The sequence below is a fragment of the Mus caroli genome, unplaced genomic scaffold (genome assembly GCF_978045245.1).
Source record: "Mus caroli unplaced genomic scaffold, Mus_caroli_1 scaffold_2, whole genome shotgun sequence".
Lineage (NCBI taxonomy): Eukaryota > Metazoa > Chordata > Mammalia > Rodentia > Muridae > Mus > Mus caroli.
Genome location: NW_028227257.1, coordinates 59,784,955 through 59,805,887, shown reverse-complemented (window position 1 = coordinate 59,805,887; position 20,933 = coordinate 59,784,955). Strand labels below are relative to the sequence as shown.

At 42.1% G+C, this 20,933-nt stretch overlaps 1 protein-coding gene across 5 annotated transcripts in view; it reads right to left on the bottom strand.

Annotated features, from left to right (window-relative positions):
* Znf106 (zinc finger protein 106) overlaps nt 1-20,933 on the bottom strand; it is a 51,872-nt gene that overhangs the window by 12,155 nt on the left and 18,784 nt on the right. For 2 of the 5 annotated variants that reach the window (XM_021157032.3, XM_085834539.1), the window contains 12 exons: nt 20,702-20,899; nt 15,290-17,458; nt 13,541-14,168; nt 12,386-12,455; nt 10,395-10,549; nt 10,256-10,316; nt 8,609-8,944; nt 5,751-6,525; nt 5,400-5,452; nt 4,295-4,440; nt 2,250-2,384; nt 965-1,081 (listed from right to left, as the gene is read on the bottom strand). In XM_021157032.3, coding sequence (XP_021012691.2) covers nt 965-1,081; nt 2,250-2,384; nt 4,295-4,440; nt 5,400-5,452; nt 5,751-6,525; nt 8,609-8,944; nt 10,256-10,316; nt 10,395-10,549; nt 12,386-12,455; nt 13,541-14,168; nt 15,290-17,458; nt 20,702-20,899 — 4,843 coding nt within the window. The remainder of the gene's footprint in view (nt 1-964; nt 1,082-2,249; nt 2,385-4,294; nt 4,441-5,399; nt 5,453-5,750; nt 6,526-8,608; nt 8,945-10,255; nt 10,317-10,394; nt 10,550-12,385; nt 12,456-13,540; nt 14,169-15,289; nt 17,459-20,701; nt 20,900-20,933) is intronic. The other 3 variants (XM_021157036.3, XM_029470775.2, XM_085834540.1) reach the window with 2 other exon arrangements.

Genomic DNA, 20,933 nt, shown 5'->3' with positions numbered 1-20,933 from the left:
GGTGTCCCTGATTCTACTAGTAAGTCTTCTCCAAGCTTGTCAATGTACCTTCTAAAATAGAAATGACAAGTCTCTTGAGGCATAAGCTTGCTACCTATCCTATCAGCTATCAACTTAACCTTACTCTGTATAGTGGTAGTTTTATTTATCAACTAGACACAATCATCTGGGGAAAAAAGTCTTAATGAGATTTGTCAGTTTGGTTTGTGGGTAATATGAGAGACTGTCCTGAATGCACTAAGTGGGACAGAGAGGAGGATGGGGGAAGGACATGGACTGCCCAATGTGGGTACACCATTCCCTGGGTTTAGATCCTGACTGTAAGTGTGGTAAGGGAGCCAAATACAGAAAAGCTTGCATATACGTATTCACTTCTTTCTGGTCCTGCCTGTGGATATGACTGGCTGCTTCAAGTTCTTTCCTTGACTTCTACTTAATGGTGTAACCCTGAATTGTCAGCCAAATAAACTCTTTTTGAGTTGCTTTTGATTGGGTATTTTATCACAGCAACATAAGCTAAGAAACTCTGGGATCCAGCATAGGAAGATGGTGAAATTTGCTCTCCAAATAAGCTGGAAAAGAATGAGGCTGCATGGCTGTTAAGGGAAACCTCAAAATGACTTCACTTTACAGAACAGTCCCCAGCTACAGCAGTGTCACACGTCAGGGAAGTCACATTCATTCTCCATGGTGTCACTCGTAAATCAGATGGACTGGTTTAACATATGACTCATTATTTGGCCCAAATATCAAGGCTTGGTTTAATTTAGTAAGGCTGCACTTTGGTCCTAGCACATGTGAGTCTGAGCAGACAGAATAAAGGACTGATCTCACTTGCACAAGAGAGTGGGTTTTGAATAAAGGCTAGTTCTGTCGCTTCCTCACAGACAGGAAAATTACTACATGCTGTTTCCTACCGGAGACAGAGGGCAGGGAAATCCATCCTGCTTCCCCAACCACTGACCTTTATGTCGAATGTGACCACAGTGCCATTTGCTAGGCCAGCATAGAGGGTTCGCCATCTATTATGAAGGCAGAGGACACGGTCTTCCAGCTGTAACTGTTCCATACACTCTCGGGTCTGAAAGGCCAAAACCAAAAAAATAATCCCTTACTAACAGAGGAGAGTGGCAATGAGATGTGTGAACAACTGTTATTTAAAACTCTTAAAATGATGCTGAAAAGCACACAGTAGACTATCTTAGGTACGTATCCTCTTTAAAGTGTGAGGCCAAGATCACAGGGTGGGTACTATCAAAAAGGAAAAAAAAAACAAAAAACCTCTAATGAGCCGGGCGTGGTGGCGCACGCCTTTAATCCCAGCACTCGGGAGGCAGAGGCAGCCGGATTTCTGAGTTCAAGGCCAGCCTGGTCTACAGAGTGAGTTCCAGGACAGCCAAGGCTACACAGAGAAACCCTGTCTCGAAAAAAGCCAAAAAAAAAAAAAAAAAAAAAAAAAAAAAAAAACCTCTAATGATACTGGTATTTCTAATTAAAAACATAAATTCTTTTTTTAATTTATTTTTATTTCTTATGGTTTTTCGAGTACTTGGAAGGTAGAAGCAGGAGAATCAGAAACTCTGTGTAATTGACTTGATGCCAGCCTGGAACACACGTGACACTAGTGTGGAGCCCAGAGGACAGAGCTGGTTTCCTCCTCCCAGCACGTGGCTCACTTGGGTCATCAAGCCCGACAGCAAGAGTCTGTCTCTGCTGAGCCACCCTGTGGACCCCATGTTCAGCTTTTTTAAAGTGAGTTCTGGGAATTGAAGGTATTCAAGGCAAGAACTTTACCAACTGACTTATTTCCCTACGTCCCATAAAATTTAACTTTAAAGAAATTAACAGGGGCCAGTGAAATAGCTCAGCTGATAAAGGCCTGTGGTCCAAGTTCGATTCTTTGGATCATAAGGCAGAAAGAAAAAAAACTCCTCTGACCTCTACACACATGTATATAGATATACACACATACATACACAATGTAAATAGATAAATGTAATTAAAAACATTGTAACGAGGATTAATTCTGGCATATGACATGAAAGTAAGACCAACAGGGTGTGCTGTTACAGCACAAAATCAGCAGATAATGATGAAGAAACAGAAAATGTGATTTATGCTGAATCTCCTATCTACCCACGATTGTATCAGCATGCTAAACTATGGCAAGAATGAGGAAGTCAAACAAGTAGGATGATGATAAATATACACGAAAGGTCAATACACTTGATTTCTCTGCAGTCACTCACCTTAACATTGTAGCAGCGGATGGTGTGGTCGCTGGAACCCGTGTAGAGGACAGAACTCTTCCCAGAGGTGTGAGTGACAAGAAGGCAGTTCACTTTGGAAGTGTGTCCCTCAAAGACACCAACACACTTTCGACTCTAAGGTCAAGCACAGGTCAGATCAGTACTCCCAGGATTGCGAAAATATGGTGGTTTGCATTAGAAATGTCCAACGCTTCTAAAATGTCATGGGTATTTGCATACTCTCACCAGTTGGTGGTACTGTCTGGGGGAGGGTAGGTGGTGCAGCCTTGTGGACAAAGTATGTCAGCAGGGGCAGGCTTTGAGTGTTTAGTATTCACAGCATTTCCAGTTTACTCTCTGCCCTATTCCTGAGATTCAAGGTGGGAGGAGCTTCCTAATGCTGCCACCATGCCCGTTGCCAGCCACACAGTTCCCACCATTATGGACTACAACTCTCAGGAACTCTAGGCCCAAATAAACATTTCTTTCTAGAAGATGCCCTGTTCATGGCATTCCATCATAGCAATAGAAATTAGACAATGCCTTTTATTTTAATTATTAATAAAAAATGTTATAACTTCCGGTCTACTACTGTATTCACCCAAATATGCTACCCGGCACACAATGTGTGCTTAGTAAATATTTGTTGTGCACTAACTGCCAAGCAAAGTCATATACAGTGAGATACCTACAACTATATATTTACTAAGCTACGTCCAAAAATACTATTAGGTCAAGTTTTTCTAAAACATGGGCCAAGAGACCTAGAAAATCTAGACTGCTGCTGATTGCCCATAGTGGTTACATTTGGTTTCCAGCTCATGAGAACACTCACAACTTTTAATGTCAGTTGCTATCACTGGTCCTAGTGGCTTAGGAATGGTTTCCTAAGAACTGTCTTAAATGCTCTATCTGTGTACATACCAAATCTATTTACAATGTTCATATATACATTCATACATAGGCCTCACAACTTGCAAGTTAAGACCTCATTTCCTAGATTTTTTTTTTTTTTTTGAGACATAGTCTCACGTAGCTTAAGCTGTTTTTAAGCCTTTGTACCAGAGGCTGGCTTTGAACTCCTGATCCTCCTGCCTCTACCTCCATCTCCCAAGTGATAGGATTAAAGGTATATGCCACCACACCTAGCTCTGCTCTTAACTTTCAAGTTTTCATACCTTTATGGTGTTGGTTCAGTCTTGATTATAATTGTGGAAGACAAAGTTAGTTTTCACATCAATTCCAATCTTGAAAGTGTTTCTTGAAGCATGATGAGCATCACTTACATTGAGGGGAGACGTGGGAAGGGCTACTTTCTCTAAGAACCTGGATTCTATAATCACCAGAGGAAAATTTCTTTCTCTGGCTGGCGAGATGGCTCAGCGGGCAAGAGCACTGACTGCTCTCCCAAAGGTCCTAAGTTCAAATCCCAGCAACCACATGATGGCTCACAACCACTCGTAATTCTGGTGCATCTGAAGTCAGTTACAATGTATTTATATATAATAATAAATAAATCTTTGGGCCTGAGCAAGCAGGGTTGACCAGAGCGAACAGAGGTCCTAAAAATTCAATTTCCAACAACTACATGAAGGCTCACAACCATCTGGTACAGCTACAGTGTACTCATATACATAAAAATAAATAAATATTTAAAAATAAAAAATAAAAATTCTTTCTCAAACACATTGCAATAGTCACGTCCTGCTTCCTCTATCATGTAGCAGCTGTATGACTGACCCCATCACTAACTTCAAGGCTGGGGCCTGACTGTCCCTCACCTACTGGATGTTGGTTCAGAGAATAAACTGCAGGACTTTTTCTCTGGAGAGAGGAAGAGACACTACAGGTTCCTCTCAGAACCACATTTAAGGAAAATGTGATGGGAGAAGGCAGAGCTGAGGAAAAGGAGCCTACTGCCCATGCTGACTGGAGGGTCCACCGCATCCAGATCAGCCTGAACCTCTAGGGAAGCCAGGACGTTCCCTTTCTGTATGTTAAAGACAACATTAGACCTGCCACCAAAGGTAAAATGTTATACTTACCACCAGATTATAAACCCGGACAGTTGTGTCTGCTGAACAAGTATACAGGAAGTTTCCAAATATCTGAATTGCATTCACTGCAGCCTGGTGTCCTTCGAAGCTTCCTTCTGTAGGCTCCTCATCATCTCCGGGCTCTGAAGATATTTCTGGAAAACACAAACAGGTTTCAGAGACATGTCTACTGAGGCTAACTCAAAACCATCACAACCTTACAGAGGACCTGAATTAAATCACTCAACGGTCCTCTTAAATTCTAATTTCCAAGCAGAAAGTAAGTCACACTTTTTTAAAAAACTTTTTTATTAGATATTTTCTTCATTTACATTTCAAATGCTAACCCAAAAGTCCCCTATAGGGCTGGTGAGATGGCTCAGTGGGTAAGAGCACCCGACTGCTCTTCCGAAGGTCCGGAGTTCAAATCCCAGCCACCACATGGTGGCTCACAACCATCCGTAATGAGATCTGACTCCCTCTTCTGGAGTGTCTGAAGACAGCTACAGTGTACTTATATATAATAAATAAATAAATCTAAAAAAAAACACCCAAAAACCAAAAAAACCAAAACTGGCCATAAATCAGAACCTTATTTTAAAAAAAAAAGTTCCCTATACCCCGCCCCCCCCCGCCCCGCCCTGCTCCCCTACTCACTCACTCCCACTTCTTGGCCCTGGCATTCCCCTGTATTGGGATATATAAAGTTTGTAAGACCAATGGGCCTCTCTTCCCAGTGATGGCCAACTAGGCCATCATCTGCTACATATGCAGCTAGAGACATGAGCTCCGGGGATACCGGTTAGTTCATATTGTTGCTTCTTGGGTATTTTCTCTAGCTCACACTTTTCAAAGTTCTCCATTGGGAAGATTCCACCAAAACAAAACAAAACAAAAACTTTAGAACTAATGAAGTCAGAAAAGGGAGCCACCTGAGCCTGACAGGATTGTGCAATGTGCAAAGCCCAGGGCCCACAGATGTGGTGCTGACCCAGGCAGCACTCTTGGCGTAACCTCTCACTTTATCTCCTGGTCCATAAATTATATTTAAGCTAATTTGACTTCTATATTCTAACCCCCCTTTCCCTGTGGCTCCTTTGAACACAACAATTACCTGAAGAGTTCTTAGACGCTTTGATGGAGATCACCGTCTGGGTTTCCGCCACACTGAAAAACAACACCAACATTTTCTTGGCATCTGGGAGACTAGGACAGATGGCAAAACTAAAAAATTTCTAAATCAAAAAGTCAATTTTTCTACCTGAAATGTGTTTGAAATTTACAACATGATAAAAAGAAAAAGCAAAGCAAATAAGCAAGCAAGCAAACCAACCAAAACAATACCAAAAGAAAACCAAGCCGACTCCAAGAGCCAAGATTTATAAAGAAATTCTAAAATTCTACTTAGAAGAGTAAACGAAAGAAGAGTTGTGAAGCTGCTGCCCAGCACGGTAGCCGACCTCACCTCACAGGAACACAGTCCTTGTAGCGGGCGCCAAGCTCACTGGTAGAGCTAACCTCATCACAACCAGAACGAGAAGGTTCTATGGGGGTCTGTTCTGCAGCGATCCCGGCATCTTTTTTCGATGGACTGTCTGGTTTCTCGTCTTCCGACTCAGAACTATCAATGGCAACTACTTCTAACTGAGGATTTGTGACTCCCAGGACTTCCAGAGAGGAATCGCTGTCTGGCTCGTCTCTGGCAGTTCCTTGCTCCTGACCAGTCTGGCTGTCTCCCCAGGTGGAGGTTGTCACTTTCGCCCCTTTAGCTGCCTTTCCAGTTTTGACCTTTCTTGCAGGCTTAGCCGTGAACACATCCTGCTCTGTGTCGCTGTTCTCAGGAACATGGGTGGCCCGAAGCGTCTTCTTCTTCCGAAGTTTCTTCTTCTTCTTGCTACCTCGAGTTTCGGCTGATGCCAGTGTGGATTCTGCCTGCTGCTCAGGCTGGTCAGCTGGAGACTGAGTTTCCTTCTCTGCAGGCGTTTCGGGAGTGAAAGACAATCTCAGAAAAGAACTGCTGCAGGCTTCAGATCCACTGCTGCCTTTGGCTGACTCTTCACCTCTGTTTATGCCAGGAAGATCAGGAGACTGGCAAGAGGGAGAGTTTTCTCTGCTTCTGGAATTTCCTTGCTTCACAGAAAAATTCAGATCTTGGTTAACCTCCTGGCAGTTCTCTGTTGACTCTGATGTTATCACTGCAGGGATGGCTGGGTTAACTGGAGAGCTGTCATTGACCACTCCTGAATCAGGAAACCAAACAGAAAAATCAACTTCCGCAGGCAGCGACTTTTGATTTCACTTCTATTTTGAATAGAAATATTTAGTGTGTGTGTGTACAAGGAATAAGCTTTGGTGTGTCCATGTGCCAGGGAACTTGAGTGGCAATCAGAGGACAACTTTTGAAACTCATTCTTGCTCTCTGCCTTGCACTGTGAGCTCCAAGCTAGCTGATTCGTGAACTACCTGATGACTCTACCTCAGCTTTTCATCTTACTGTAGGGACACTGGGTCCTCACTGCTTGTGAGAGAAAGTGACCCACTGAGCCTACTTCCCAGCTCCCACAGATGGATCACTTTAGTGAGACAGGAAAATGATTTATTTAGTAGAAAATGGTCAGGTTATGGTAAACTATGTCCTTTATATAGTATAGTCTACATGTAAACGAACATATACTTATGGTTTAAGACATTGAAATACAGCTCAGGATGTTTGTAGTTCAGTGGTAGTACTGGGCTTGCCTAACATGCAATCTCCAGCAGCCTTCCCCCTTTAAAAAGACAGGAAATATGGAACAAAATAATATATCTACATTTTTAAGCTCTGTTAAATAATCTCTACTAAAGCAGTATAATCATTACATGAATTTCTAATGTTTTAAACTATGTTTTATTTATTTTGTGTACACGGTCACTTGTGAAGGTCAGAGGACAACTTGCAGAAGTCAGTTTTCTCTACAATATGGATCGTGAGGATCAAACTCAGGTTTCCAGGCTAGGTGATACAAGCGTCCACTCCATCTGCCATTTCCCAAAGCATTATAGTTTTAAAAACCTAAATATGGATCCCATAAAATTACTAACTTACCTACATAATAGATACTGCAAAAGGGTGTGAGTAGCAAAAACTGAAGGGGATTTTAGAACTGGTTTTGCTTAAGGAATCACAATGACTTGTGTGTGTGTGTGAAGTGTGTACATGTAGGTCTACATACCATGGTGCAAGTGTAGATGTCAAAGGACAACTTTGGGGTGTCAGTTCTTGCCTTCTGCCATACTGAGAGGCAGACTCTCTCTTGTTGGCTTCTGCCGCTGTGCTTCATACTTCAGGCTAGCTGGCCTGCAAACTTGCAGGCAAATCTCCTGCCTTGGCTTCCCACCCCAAGGAATGTTGGGATTGCAGATTTGTGCCACTGCACCCAGCAACATGAAGTGTCAGGATTACTTGGCTTTTTTCTGCTGACAAATTTAGACTGTTTGCTTTTCTGACTGAATTTTTAATATGACATTATTTGTAGTTATGAGAAGTTATCCTCAACTGTTAAAACCCGATCCCTGGCTACTTCTCAACCCACATAAGTTCCCGTTAATACCAGTAAACACCAGAACACTGTGACCAGCATGGACACTTGCTTCTGAGGGTTTTTTATCAGTCTTGGTTTACATATGCGGTAATTGATGCAGCAATGCTCAGAAATTCAGAGTGCATGCCTTCCTGAGTAAATGGGTTGACCAAGCTTAACCCACACACCACAAAGACAAAAGAAACACTTTAGAAGAGTCAAATGGGTGCCAACTCATTAAGCTCCAAGAAAGTCAGGGAACAATGAAACTTAAATGAATTCTCTGAAGTACTTTATTAGTTTTTTAAGTCTTTACATTTATTTTCTCTGTATGTCTTAGCACAGGTGTGCATATGGGGGTCCAGGTTCCCTTCCTTCTTGTGGATTCTAGAGATTTAAACTCGGGTCCATCAGGCTTGCTGACAAACCTTTACCTGCAGAGCCATCTCTCCAACCCCACATTCTCTGAAGTACTTGAAAACAAACCTCCTATATGAAGTATCTGTCAATGGAAAACTAACTATAATAATTAGTTATTTTATTTTTGAGCAAGGTCTCATTATAGAGCCACAGCAGGCCTGAACTTGCTATGTAGATCAAGCTGAGATCTGATCTCTAACTCGAAGTTCCACCTGCCTCTGCCTCCCGAGTGCTGGACTAAAAGGCCTGAGCTGACATGCATGGCTTTGTTTCAATAGGCTTTACACAATGGTGGATAACTGCTCTTCAGGGATGCCCTGAACTCACATAAAAGCTTACTTACTATTAGTTTGCAGTAATTCCTTGGACACATTGGAAGCACAGCCTTGTGGCAAAGCGTTCATATTCCCCTCTTGTTCAGGAGACATGGGCTCTTGTTTAATCTGAACCGATGAATCAGGGGCAGTACCATGGGCTTGGAAAGTACAAGTGGTCATGTGGAGAGGGGTTCCAGAGGATGGTAGAGATGCATGGGAAGGAGGTGGATCCAGAAACCCCGGGAAAAAGGGTGCAGGCAGCAGAGCTGTCTCAAAAGATGTCTGAGATCGGCTGTTCCTTTGTTCTCGTGATATGAGGCTACAGGGAGCCTGGTCTGGGTGCTCAGGAGGTTCATATGTTTCTAGAACAGAAAGCATAGACATACAACAAATCCAAGAATATTACTTGTAAAGTCATTTATTTCTTAGTCAATTTTTATTTGTTTTGTTTTGTCTCACTGTTTAGACCAGGCCGGCCTTGAATTCACAGATCTCCATCTGCTTCACATCCCAGTGCTGGGATTAAAGGTATGTGTTGCCATACCTGGCTTCCAATATTTATTTTTAAAGACTAGGAAATAATTTTAAGTTGGGAATGTTGGCAAACACCTTTAATCACAGCCCTCGAACAGTAGAGACTAAAGGATAAAGGTTCTGAGCAGCATCTTCCGCTACCTACTAAGCTGAGGCAACATGGGCTACACAAGCCCTTGTCTCAAAAAAAAAAAAAAAAAAAAAAAAAAAAATCAGCCAGACACGGTGGCAGAGAGTCTTTGCTCCCAGCACAGAGGCAGAGATAAGCAGATCTCCATGATGAGGCCGGCCTGGTATGCAGAGTGAGTTCTAAAACAGCCAGGGCTACAGGGAAAGGACCCTCCCTGAAAAAACTACATCAACAAAAAATTTCAAACGTGCAAAAATTAACTTAATAATGTGTTAGCATTCTCCCTTTCAACTTGTCCAAACAAAATGTCTAAGAGGTACAACTATCAAGAGCACAGAGGACAGGCTGTAACATTCACATTTCTCAAAGTACAAGGTGGGTCGCACCTGCAATCCTAACATTCAACAGTTTGAAAAAGGTAGCCTGCACTGAGTTCTAGGTCATCTTAAGCCATAAGTCATGGCACAGCCTGGGCCACTGATTAAGGCTCTGTCAAAACATAAGAATAAAAATTTTAAAAAGAAAAAAAAAAAAATCAAATTTTAAACGGCTTATCCTAGTCATACAGTTACTAATAGAAGCCAAGATTTGAACTCAGTCCTTCTGATTCCTCACCAAAGCAATCTCTGCCACTTTCTTCTCCTTCTGCCACTGGAACCCCACTCTGTAAACCACACCTAAGGCAAGCACCCAACAACCAAGCTCCATCACTGATTCTTTTTAACCCATCCTTCTGAGATGCAGGTGGGCCTTGAATTCGCTCTTTAACTCAGATAAGCCTTTGTCTCACATCTCTCCCACGTCAGCTTCCTGAGCAGCGGAGATGACTGGCCTGGACTACTCAGCCCAGCTATGTTACAATTTTTGAGACATCCAAGTCTCTGGGTTTTTTACAGAATGAAACCATGGAGACATGCAGGAAAATGTATGACATTCCTACGACTTATTTGCTTTAGCCCTGACAGATAACAAAAATTAACAGTTCATCGGACATGCTCTAAATAAATACCTTGCAATCCTTGTAGAATCTGTATTCTGTGAGTCCTCAGTGCACTCATCTCCACAGTTATCTGAAAGTAAAATACGTGGCTAAGCATTCTAAGGTCCACCCCCCAGGCTCAATGTCCCTAGGACTTCTCAGCTGTTACCTGCTGCTTAAGCATGAGTAGCCTCTGAACTTCAACATACGCTGTCTGCAGTGCTGCCCGAGCCTGCAGGAGCTTGTTGTCCATGCACTGCAGAGACTTGCTCAGTTCTTCCTCTCTTAAGGAAATAGTCAATAGCTGGTCAACCTGAGAACGTTCTGTCAAAACAAAACAAAACAAAAGGCCAGTTTAGTAACAGTGTCTTCAAAGATACATGTGCTTAGTACAAACCTGTCTTTCTATCTCAACATGTGAAAGAGACTCAAGGATCTTACTGACATCAAAGCTCAAAAACATTCAAAATAAGAACCAGCAGGGATCTAAAGGTCTGTGCCCTCCCCCTTTAGGGACACCTCTGTCCTAGACACAGACTGCTTTGGTCCTGGTCCTGTCTTCAGCTGTCTATGTGCTCCTCACATAGGGCTTTGGCTGAGACTGAGCTTCAGGCTTACAGTCCTTGCCCTCTTCCTCTTCCTCTAAGGCCATGGTTTTCTAGTCTGTTATTTAAGTTTCAAATAGTTCTCAATAGTCAGACTCTTGCTTGTTTATTCATTTATCTGTATCTCTTGCTTGGGAGACAGGGACTATATGCATTTGGTTGACTTAGAACTCTCAGAGATCAACTTGCCTCTGTCGAGAGTGCTGGGATTAAGTGCGTGTGTCAGCATGACTGGCCTATTTGTTTTGTTGCTTTAACTGAAACCAAGTCTCACTATATAGCCCAGTTTTACCTTGAACGTTTGAGGTATCTGATAGTCTTGAACTATTTACTGATCCCTCTGCCTCTACCTCCCCAGTGTGCCACCACACTCTTCCTGACGCTTCTCTTGGCATGTGCTGTAATCCCAATGCTAAGGCACCGTTCTGCTCTGCCACTGGTGTCACAGCTCTTTACTAAAGCTTCTCTGAGCAAAGTCTGGTTTTGATACTGGACAGAAATCTAATCAGATTCAAATCAGATCCCGTTCCTTCTACTATACACTCAATTCACATTAGAAAAGCAAACAAGGTGCCTCAAAAAAAAAAGCGAAGCTAGATGTGGTGTCTCACAAGCCTAATTCCATAATTCCAGTACTTGGGATGCAGAGGCACAACTATCTAGAGTTCAAGTATAGCATGGGTCACAGGTTAAAAAAGTGAGAGGGACAATATTTAATTAAATGACCTGTTCCTTCTCATTTCAAATGGAAAATCCTAGTGAGATTGCCTGACTATACTGTCTACAGCATAACTTAGCCTTCAGTTCTATCTGGTAGCATATATTTATCTTAGCTGCAACTAGATGGAGCAAGCAGTCAAATTTTTTTCTGCTTTTAAACAAGACAACAGGGGCCAGGGAGACGGCTCAGCGGTTAAGAGTGCTGACTACTGTTCCAGAGATCTTGAGTTAAATTACCAGCAACCACACGGGATCTGATGCCCTCCTCTGTCATGCAGACATACAGGCAAATAAAGCATTCATATACATAAAATACATAAATATATAAATATTAAAACAAGACAACAATGTGAGAAAAACTATGTTTTAAGCAGGTATGGTGTCATAAGTTTGCAATCTTGCTTTGCAGAGGCCAGCCTGGCTTTACAGACAGATCCTGCCTCAGCGGCGAGGACTGAACTAGGGGCCTCATACCTTCTGGCAAGTTTCTTTTCCATTTAGCCACCACTCAGCTCCTTTTTCAATTAAAACAAAACAACATTTGCAAGCCTTGCAGTATGAAGCTTGTAAGCCCGGCACCAGGAGGCTGAGATCAGAGTCTATATAGAAATACCCTGTCTCAAAACAAACAGTAAGTGCTGGGAAGCAGATGACCAGTGTTTGATGATTAGAAACCACACCAGATTATCAAAAGGCTGAAGTGCTATCATGGCAACTTCTTTTGATCAGAGACATAGGTAGAGTATCTGCCTAGCATGGATGAAGCCTTGGGTTCACACTCAGCATTGTAAAAACAAAAACAATAATGTTCTTCTGTAACATTATATAGCCATACCTTTCTTCCCTTTAATTTTCCTTCGTTTATTTTTTCTCTCAAGACTTGGTAGTTCAGGGGAAGATCCATCCTAAGAAGAATATTGCATACTGAATATGAATGTCATTTTCCAAGAGAGGGACAAAATGGTTGTCCTATATGACCTTCTGCTATTGCAACTATCTCTACAAGGACAATAGAGGCCTTGTGCACAACTTAACCATTAGTTGACTTATTGTTTCTAATAAAGAAAGCCCAAGGCTTTCTGGTCCCTTAGATGTACTAAAGCCCACTGTGCCAAGCAATCAGTCCATCGGGTGGAGTGACACGTGGACGGAAGAGCCAGTAACATTCTACTGAGTTCATCTTGGCATAGGCTGTGCTCTAACTTCCTAAAGAAAACCTTTCCAACAAGACAGTAAAGCATCTACATGACAAATCTCAAGGTAACAGCTTCTCAAATTCCAAGCTTCAAGTATATTTAAAATCACCTAACAGTATCTCCTCTGCCTGAAGGAAAACAGAATTGGCCTTTAGCTTTAAAGGGAGAGGGGGTGCCAAATCACAGGTTTGACCGCCGGAAAGAAAGTTTCTGAACTTTCTTTTCAGAAAGGGACCTAGGGACAGGGCTATCATCATCATCATCACCATTATTACCAGGGAGCCAGAGGAGCATAAGTGGTTGAGTGAGGGGTCAGGAGGGCTTAACTAGGGCAATTACTGGGACTGGGGAACTGTTGCAGTGTTCACGTATGCATTCTAATGCTATTAAGTCTCTCTCTGGTGGTAAACTTCCCAGCTTAACCAAGAACCCAACATTTGCACGCGTCCTACAAACGCAGCAGTACCAAGTGACTCTATGAAAACAGATTAAGTTACATCTGAAGATGTGAACTATCCTTAGTCAGGTGAATCACTGCTGGGAGACTAGTTTTAGAGATGACTTCACATTTTCCTGGTACTGTACATTCGTCTCACATTACATCTGGTTTAGTAGAGTCACTCAGAGAGAAACCAGAGAGAAACCAGAAGAAGGGAAGTAAACAGCATTAAGTTCTGCTCTGGAGCAAAGGAAACCACACCCCAGACACTCAGTCAAAATGAGTTAAGCCTTTCTTATCAATATTCAAGTCTTTACAAGAGATATTTTGCAAAGGCATGAAGAGTCATACTCACCCCGGTGGCTCTTCGCTTCTTTCTAATACTGTGACCATCGTTTTGCTCAGCACCAGAGGTACAGCTGCTGTCAGTGGCTGCATCTGCTAAGCTGGAGACTGCATGACCTGAAGATGCATTTGATGAGAGTGAGTTTCCTTCTCCAGTGTTCTCCTGGGCGTGGCGCTCTGATAGTGGGGTAGATCTCTCCTGGCTGTGCAGGTCTCTGGCTGAATGCATGAAAGGCATTATGTGATCAGATGGTAACTGTGCACTATGTCGCCGCTGGGTAGGAATGTTTCCAACCCTTTCACCTGTTCTGACAGAGGGAGTCAGAGGTGCCACTTCTTGTTCAAGATACATGGCTGTCTTCTGACTCTGGGCAGCACTCAGTGCAGTACTAGGTGAAGGACTCTGCTGGGCTTCATTTTCTTTACCAGTACCTTCCCCAGTAAAGAAACTATACACAGGAGCCCTGTCCATGACCACGCTGCTTTCAGAAAGACTTCGCTTTCTTGCCAAGCCAGAGGATGAGGGAATGGAAACTCCTTCCCACTGGAATCCTTCCAGACTGGACAGATCAGGTTCTTCATCTAAATCCAAGACTTCCTGTTCATTTTGAACCAAAGGTACCATTTCTATGCCAAACCTTAAAAAAAAAAAAAAAAAAAAAAAAAAAGGAAAAAAAGAGAAAGGAACAAATCAGATGTGGCTGGGGAGTGTGACATGTGCTAGGCTCTCCTGCACATAGGGAGGTTCCTGCTGTCAAGGAGCACAACCTCTGACACGAATTCCAGAGTGAGGCAGAGTACTGCAGCAGCATCACAGGCACTGAATCCAAACTGTGCAGCTACAAGGATGCAAGTAAATTAGTGACAACTGCTCCCCTCCCGCATAGAGATCTTTGTCTTCAATAAGCATTTTAAAAGCAAAGAAACCAGCTTACCAAGTACTCACAACCATTAAGCAGGACTCTAAGCTTTCTGCTTTACCATACCATGAACTTTGCAAAAGGACTAAGAAAGGAAAACAAGGCAAATGAATCAACAATAGTAAAGTCGCTGAGCCTGGAGGGCTACACTTACATCGTTGCAAAACTATGGTTTTCCAAGCTGAACCTATGATGAGCACTTCCTGACCACTTAGAACAGTACCTCAAAATGCTATGAGAGACCTAAGACAGAGCATTCTGCAATACTCTCTGTAGTACCCAGAATGCCTATAGGGGGATTCCACAAGTTCAGTGAAAGGTAGTAACAACAGGTAGTTGAAAAAATTGACCACTAGCAGGGTGGTGGTGGCACATGTCTTTAATCTCAGGCAGAAGCAGGCCTTCTCTGAGTTCGAGGCCAGTCTGTACTATAGACCAGACAGGGCTATATAAAGTAACCCCATCTTGAAAACCAAAAAGCAATCAAACAAACAAATCAAAAATTTTTACCATTGGTTCCAAACATTAAGATTCAGAGACAGATAACACATTCTAGTCCATCTGAACTAAAGTGACAAGATTTCTGATGACGTATGTAATCCTAGGTCCAATTAGTGTCTCAGGTGCCTCCATTTTAATGGCATCCTCTGTCAAGACAGACTATCACACATGTCATATAGGAACAGCCAGTGCTTAATACTGAATGAATTAAAGCAGACATTTACAATGGATAGTTTTGGCACAAGTTTAATTTAAGTTGAACAAGAACTTGCGTTTAATCAAGGCCAAAGTGTGGTAACCTTTAAAAGAAACCAAGGACAGGTATGAGAGGCACACACCTGGGTAAGCCTTTGCCCAGCTCTTGCTTTTTCTTGGTTACTTGCTGAATGACCTGTTCCCAGTTAACATTTCTCCTTGATGCATTTAGAATCTGTCGTAGGGTTGGCTTAAGCCCAGATTCCTTTTCTGTTTCATTCTTTCTATGGCCACTAACATTGCGAATTCGTCGAGCGCTATTGAGGTTTGGCTCTGGGAGATGTGTTCCTGTTTTGGACTTCAAACTGATATGCCGGCTTAGATCTCTCTGGAGCGAGGCGGGAAAACCAAGTTTACTTAGTTCGGGAAGAAGCGTGCCTGGGGGCTGATTATTGATATCAGTTTTTTGAAGCTCTGCATCCAGGCTAGTGTCCTCAAAGCTCTCAGTTTCAAAAGGTCCATCAGATTTAACAAGGATGTTATCCTGAGCATCTTCTAGAGAGGGCTTCAAGTCTAGCAGTAAGCCAGAGTGTGGACTGGTCGCTGCTGACACTTGTAACTCAGCCTCTTTCTGGTGAACTGTGGAATTATGTGGGGAGGCGGAGAGGTTCTTGGGTGTTCCTAGGATCTGGCTCCCTTGTTCCTTATCCACGGTGTGAGTGCTGCAGGACACAACCTCTGTGGTCAGTGAAGCTACACCTTCACTTTTTATGCCATGGTTTTCTGCATCAGATGTGGTGGCACTGTTTCCAGCTGAGTGTGGCTGAGACTCGATGCTCACAGAGTCTTTGGCAGACTCTTCTACACTACTTTCTTTTGCATCATTCTCTGTCCTTTTGGGTGTGGTAGGGAGTGGATTCTGCAGTGTTTTGGGACACTGTAGCACTGTGTCTTGGGCTTTCTGTGATGTGCTATTTAACTTCTCATTAGGTTCTTTTTGAGTGCCTGATACAGTTTTATTCTCCTTTAAAACACGAGGACATAAACTGCGTGATTTGGATGTGTAGGAAGAACCAAGGCTACCTTCTAGAGTAGACGTGTTCAGGAGATGTGAGTGATCTCCAGAAGGGAAGGACTTTGTCTCATTATTTTTTGAGTGGTTCTTTAAATTATGCTTATGAGGACCTGATTTAGGGGTTGGAAGTGGAAGGAGTGGGGATTTCAGTAATGGAACCTTATGTGACTTCTGATGTGGCTCAGATTGCTCAGTAATGGGGCAAGCTCTTGCCGCCTCACAGAAAGCAGTGCCGTCAGAAATGGCTTTGTGACTGGGAGATCCAGGAGGTCCTTCCTTTTGTGTTTTTAGCATTGGAGGATTACTTGTTTTATCAACTGGTTTGCGCAGTCCTGCAGTTATTAAGCTAAAATTAAAGAGAGGCTTCTCTAGTGTGTCTGACTTGCTGCCAATGACTTCTTTCAGGGCTGACTGTAAATCTAGAGTCTTCTGGGAAGGGTAAGGTGTCCAGCGGCAGAACTTGTCCCTTGCTTTGGTGCCATTTTTTCCATTAATTTTTGAGGCTGCCGTGTCTGTTTGTTTAGTGGTTTGACTTTCTCGCTGTTCAAAATTGAACTCAAGTAGGCCTTCTGAAGGAAACTTATCGCTTGCGTATCCCTCGGGAGGATTCCTGTACTTGGCAGCTTTGTCCCTGTCTTGCCTCTGCCACTTACATCTCTCCTGACTGTACTTGCTTGGCTTATTAGATTTCTTGTTCCACATCTTGGTCATGTCTTCCATTTGATAGTTAGAATTTCTGTTTCTGCCTTGTTGAAATTTGTCTCCAGGGCCATTGTAATTCCAGCTATTCGTACCACGTACACTGGATTTCCAGTTTCCGCTACTGTTGTTCATGTGCCAGCTGGGAAAGCCACCTGTTCCTTCAGAGTGCCAACTGGAATTCCTTCCTGTACCATTATAATTCCAATCTACCATCCCATTGTTTGAATGCCAGCCTCCTCCAGAATTACTATGATTAAGGAACCAAGTTGAAGAGCCTCTTGTAGCACCTTTATGCCAGACAGAACTTCCTCTTGGTCCACCACTATTCCTCAAAGAATGTGGAAAGCTGTTTTTTCTAGTACTATTAAAGCCATCCTTTTCCCATTTCCAGTCTCTCTGTGGGGGTCCACGATGGTGTCTAGGTGGCTGACTATAGCTCTCTCTGTCTTGGTAAGTGATTCGGTCTTCTCGTCTCCACTGGGGCTGCCTGTCATCTGAGTTTACTTCTTGGCTGTTACTGGGAGGTTCATCTTGTCTGAAAGAAAAAACAGTTTGTCATTATGGATTTAATGAAATTCTTACTTGTGATTCTTTTAAAGGCATAACCCACCAAAATGCACCCCCCTTCTTAGATTACAGAATGGGGCCCATGTTTATTTCTAGTGCTTGTTTTTACATCTGGAATGTAGCAGACTATCTTTCCCTTCATCCTAGACACATTTAAACTATCCTCCCAATTTGGGGGGGGGGGAAGGGGTAAAAGGGGTTACTGTTCTAGAATTTTGTTTCTATTATCTTAGCATTTTTACATTATCCAGCTCTTTTCAAAATAAGGGTGGTTATATTTTGTGGTTAGGATTATTGTTTACCTTTTTTTTTTTTTTGAGACAAGGTTTCTCTGTGTAGCCCTGGCTGTCCTGGAACTCACTTTGTAGACCAGGCTGGCCTAGAACTCAGAAACCCGCCTGCCTCTGCCTCCCAAGTGATGGGATTAAAGGCGTGCACCACCACCGCCCAGGATTATTGTTAATGTAGCTCCATGTTCAGTGGCCATATCTGATTTCTTCAGATGCAGGTTCTTACTGAAAAAAATCTATTTTCTAACCCACTTCCATACAGTTTCTATTTGAAATAGGCTTAGAACTAACTGAGCTGATGCAGTAAGTTAGGTCCCAAACGCAGTAAAACAGCACAAGCCAAATAAGGGACCCCACAAGAAGCTACAGAGAGCTTCTGAGCTGCAGGCTCTTTACAGAGAAGCTACAGCTACTCAAGCTATCTATGTTACATAAGGTGTCCACAAAAGGGAATAACTTACTTATCACAGCAATGTGTGAAACCATTTTTCTTTACAAATTACTTATGGTGTGTCTAATATCCCAGCAAGTAATAGGTGCTCAAAACACCATGTAATAAAGTGGCCTAAAATTGGCTTCATTTCTGCTAAAGACTAGATTAATTAATTCATTAATGCTTTTTAAAAGATTATCTCATCCCATTTGTACAATCCAGAAAGATATTATTACTTCTTAAATGGGGAAGCTCAAGTTTAGAGAAGCTAAGTAATGTGAATAGAGTCATATAAATGCAAAGGGGTCAAGCAAAGGTCCGAACCTTGCAGACTTTATACTACACTCAGGCCCCACACAGTAAAAATGTCACAGCAACAGTTTCTGCAATTGAATTTCTTTCTCTAAACTTGACTTAGAGCTGGAGAGATGGCTCAGCATTTAAAAGCATTGGCTCTTCCAGGTGACCTGGGGTTCAATTCCCAGCACCTACTCATCACCATCTGGAACTCCTGTTCCAGGGGACCTGAGACCTCTTCTGGCCTCCATGGAGAGCAGGCATGAGTGTGGTGCATAGACACACATACAGAGCTTATACACCCATCTTAGGCTGGGTGTGGTGATAACACACCTCTTAGAGCACTGAGAGGCAGAAGTAGGAGCATCTCAGAGTTTGAGGTCAGCCTGGTCTATGCTGTGAGCACCAGGCCAACCAAGGTTACATAGCAAGACACTGCTTCAACAAACAAAACACATTGACTACCACCTTAAAAACTGACCTTAATTAGCCTTTAAAAGAAAACTGGTTGTGTGTGCACATGTGCATGCCATAGTGCATGTGTGCAATCAAGAGAGCAGAGTACTTGGCTGCATTTCCTCTACCCACAGAACCATCTTGATGGCTCTTAAATGGCCTTTAATGCCTGTAGTATTCTGGACATAAATTAGCTCCCTTTTCACAATATAGAATTAAAAATTCATCTCTCTGGCATGGTAACACTTGCCTGTAATCTCAGTACTCGGAACAGGGCTAAGAAGAATGTGAGTTGACTATATAAAGAGACCCTGCTTCGATCAGTCAATCAATCAACAAAAGTAAGTGGGTGATTTCATATAATCATGTCATTACAGGGACATATAAGACTCAAAGAATAAGTCTATCAGTATCTAATCATAGCCTTTGATAATGGTTGATCATTTACATAGCTTAGCTATAATAGTTTTGTTGTGTATGAAAGAAACAAAAATTAGTGTCCTACCCATTTAACTTCCTAAAACAGAAGCGCAGACTCCACCAGCTGCACTGTAGTCATGAGAATAGCATCTGAAGGACTACACAGCCCAAGGGGTCAACAATCATGTTGCTATGGGCATCTTAAGACTAAGAAAGTCTTTTTCAAGGACTTACTTTTAAAATGTTAATATCTTGGGTAAAACTACATATTTCCTACCTATATTTAAATCTCTAACAAAAAGCAGGTCAGAGTATGTATAAATAATATTCAAGAAGAATCATTAAAATTTAGAGTTAGAAGTTTTCTCATCACATAGAAGGACTTTAAAACATGTGGACTTCATTAATTGTTCTCTCCTATTCTCTGTCACATTAATAAGTAAGTCGTAGCACACACCTATAATCCCACCACCTAGGGAGACAGACACAGAAATTCAGAATCATCTTTGGCTATGAGCAAGGTGAAAACTCGCTATGGCTTACATGACTGCCTGGCTCAATTAAAAACAAACAAAAAACTTCAGGCTATAAAATCAGGTAAGTAAAATCATAAATGCCTAACACATAAATACATAAACACAGATATACAAAATTAGGAAAAACAATTAGGGAACGTATATTGTTCAAATAATCTTGCTATTGTCAAACTTAAACTATTAATGTTTTAATATAATATAATATTAATATTACATCCAGACTGAACCAGGCACTGTATAGTTGTTAGAATGCCAAAGGTAAAATTCAGATTTAACAAAAGCACCATGCTAATTTATAAGAGGTCATCCTTTCCCCTAAGAGATACTATTTGGGCAATAAAAATATAATAATACAAATGATAATAGATGAAATGTCTATTCAATGATACTTATACTCTACGGCTTTCTCATAGAAAAATTGGATAATAAGAACAGTTCAAGACACAGTAACCAAGACCATAGTTTTCAGGTCTAAAGACAAAACTGAGTTTAAAGCCAGATAATATAACAATTCAAAAAAGTACTTCCTAGTCCTTAGTCCTCAGATAGCAAACTCAAACAAAACTTTATATTTAAAATAAGATGAAGCTTTAAGGGTCTTAAAGTTAGGCTTACTTATCTTTCAAATGTCAAATCCCGAGGCTGTGAGTGTAGCTCAGGCTTAGTTAGTAGAGTATACTCTTTGCTGCACAAAGCTCTAGAGGCTCATCCTCAGGACAGATAAGTTGTCTACATCTAATTCTATCTCAAAAAGCAAAACTAAAAACAAACCAACTTACCGACTTTGTTCTTTTCTTTCTTGTATTAACTGAACAAGTTCCTTATCAAAATAATCTTCCTCTTCCTCTTCCTTTCCATCATCTTCTCTTTCCTGGGCATCAACATTATCTTTGTGCAACTGGCCAGAAATGTGCTTTGCATATGCAGAGAGACCCACTTCTGTGACCCGGCACACTCGGCACTCATGACTAATGTCCCTAGGGAAAGAGGGAGATGAAGGACATTCAATGC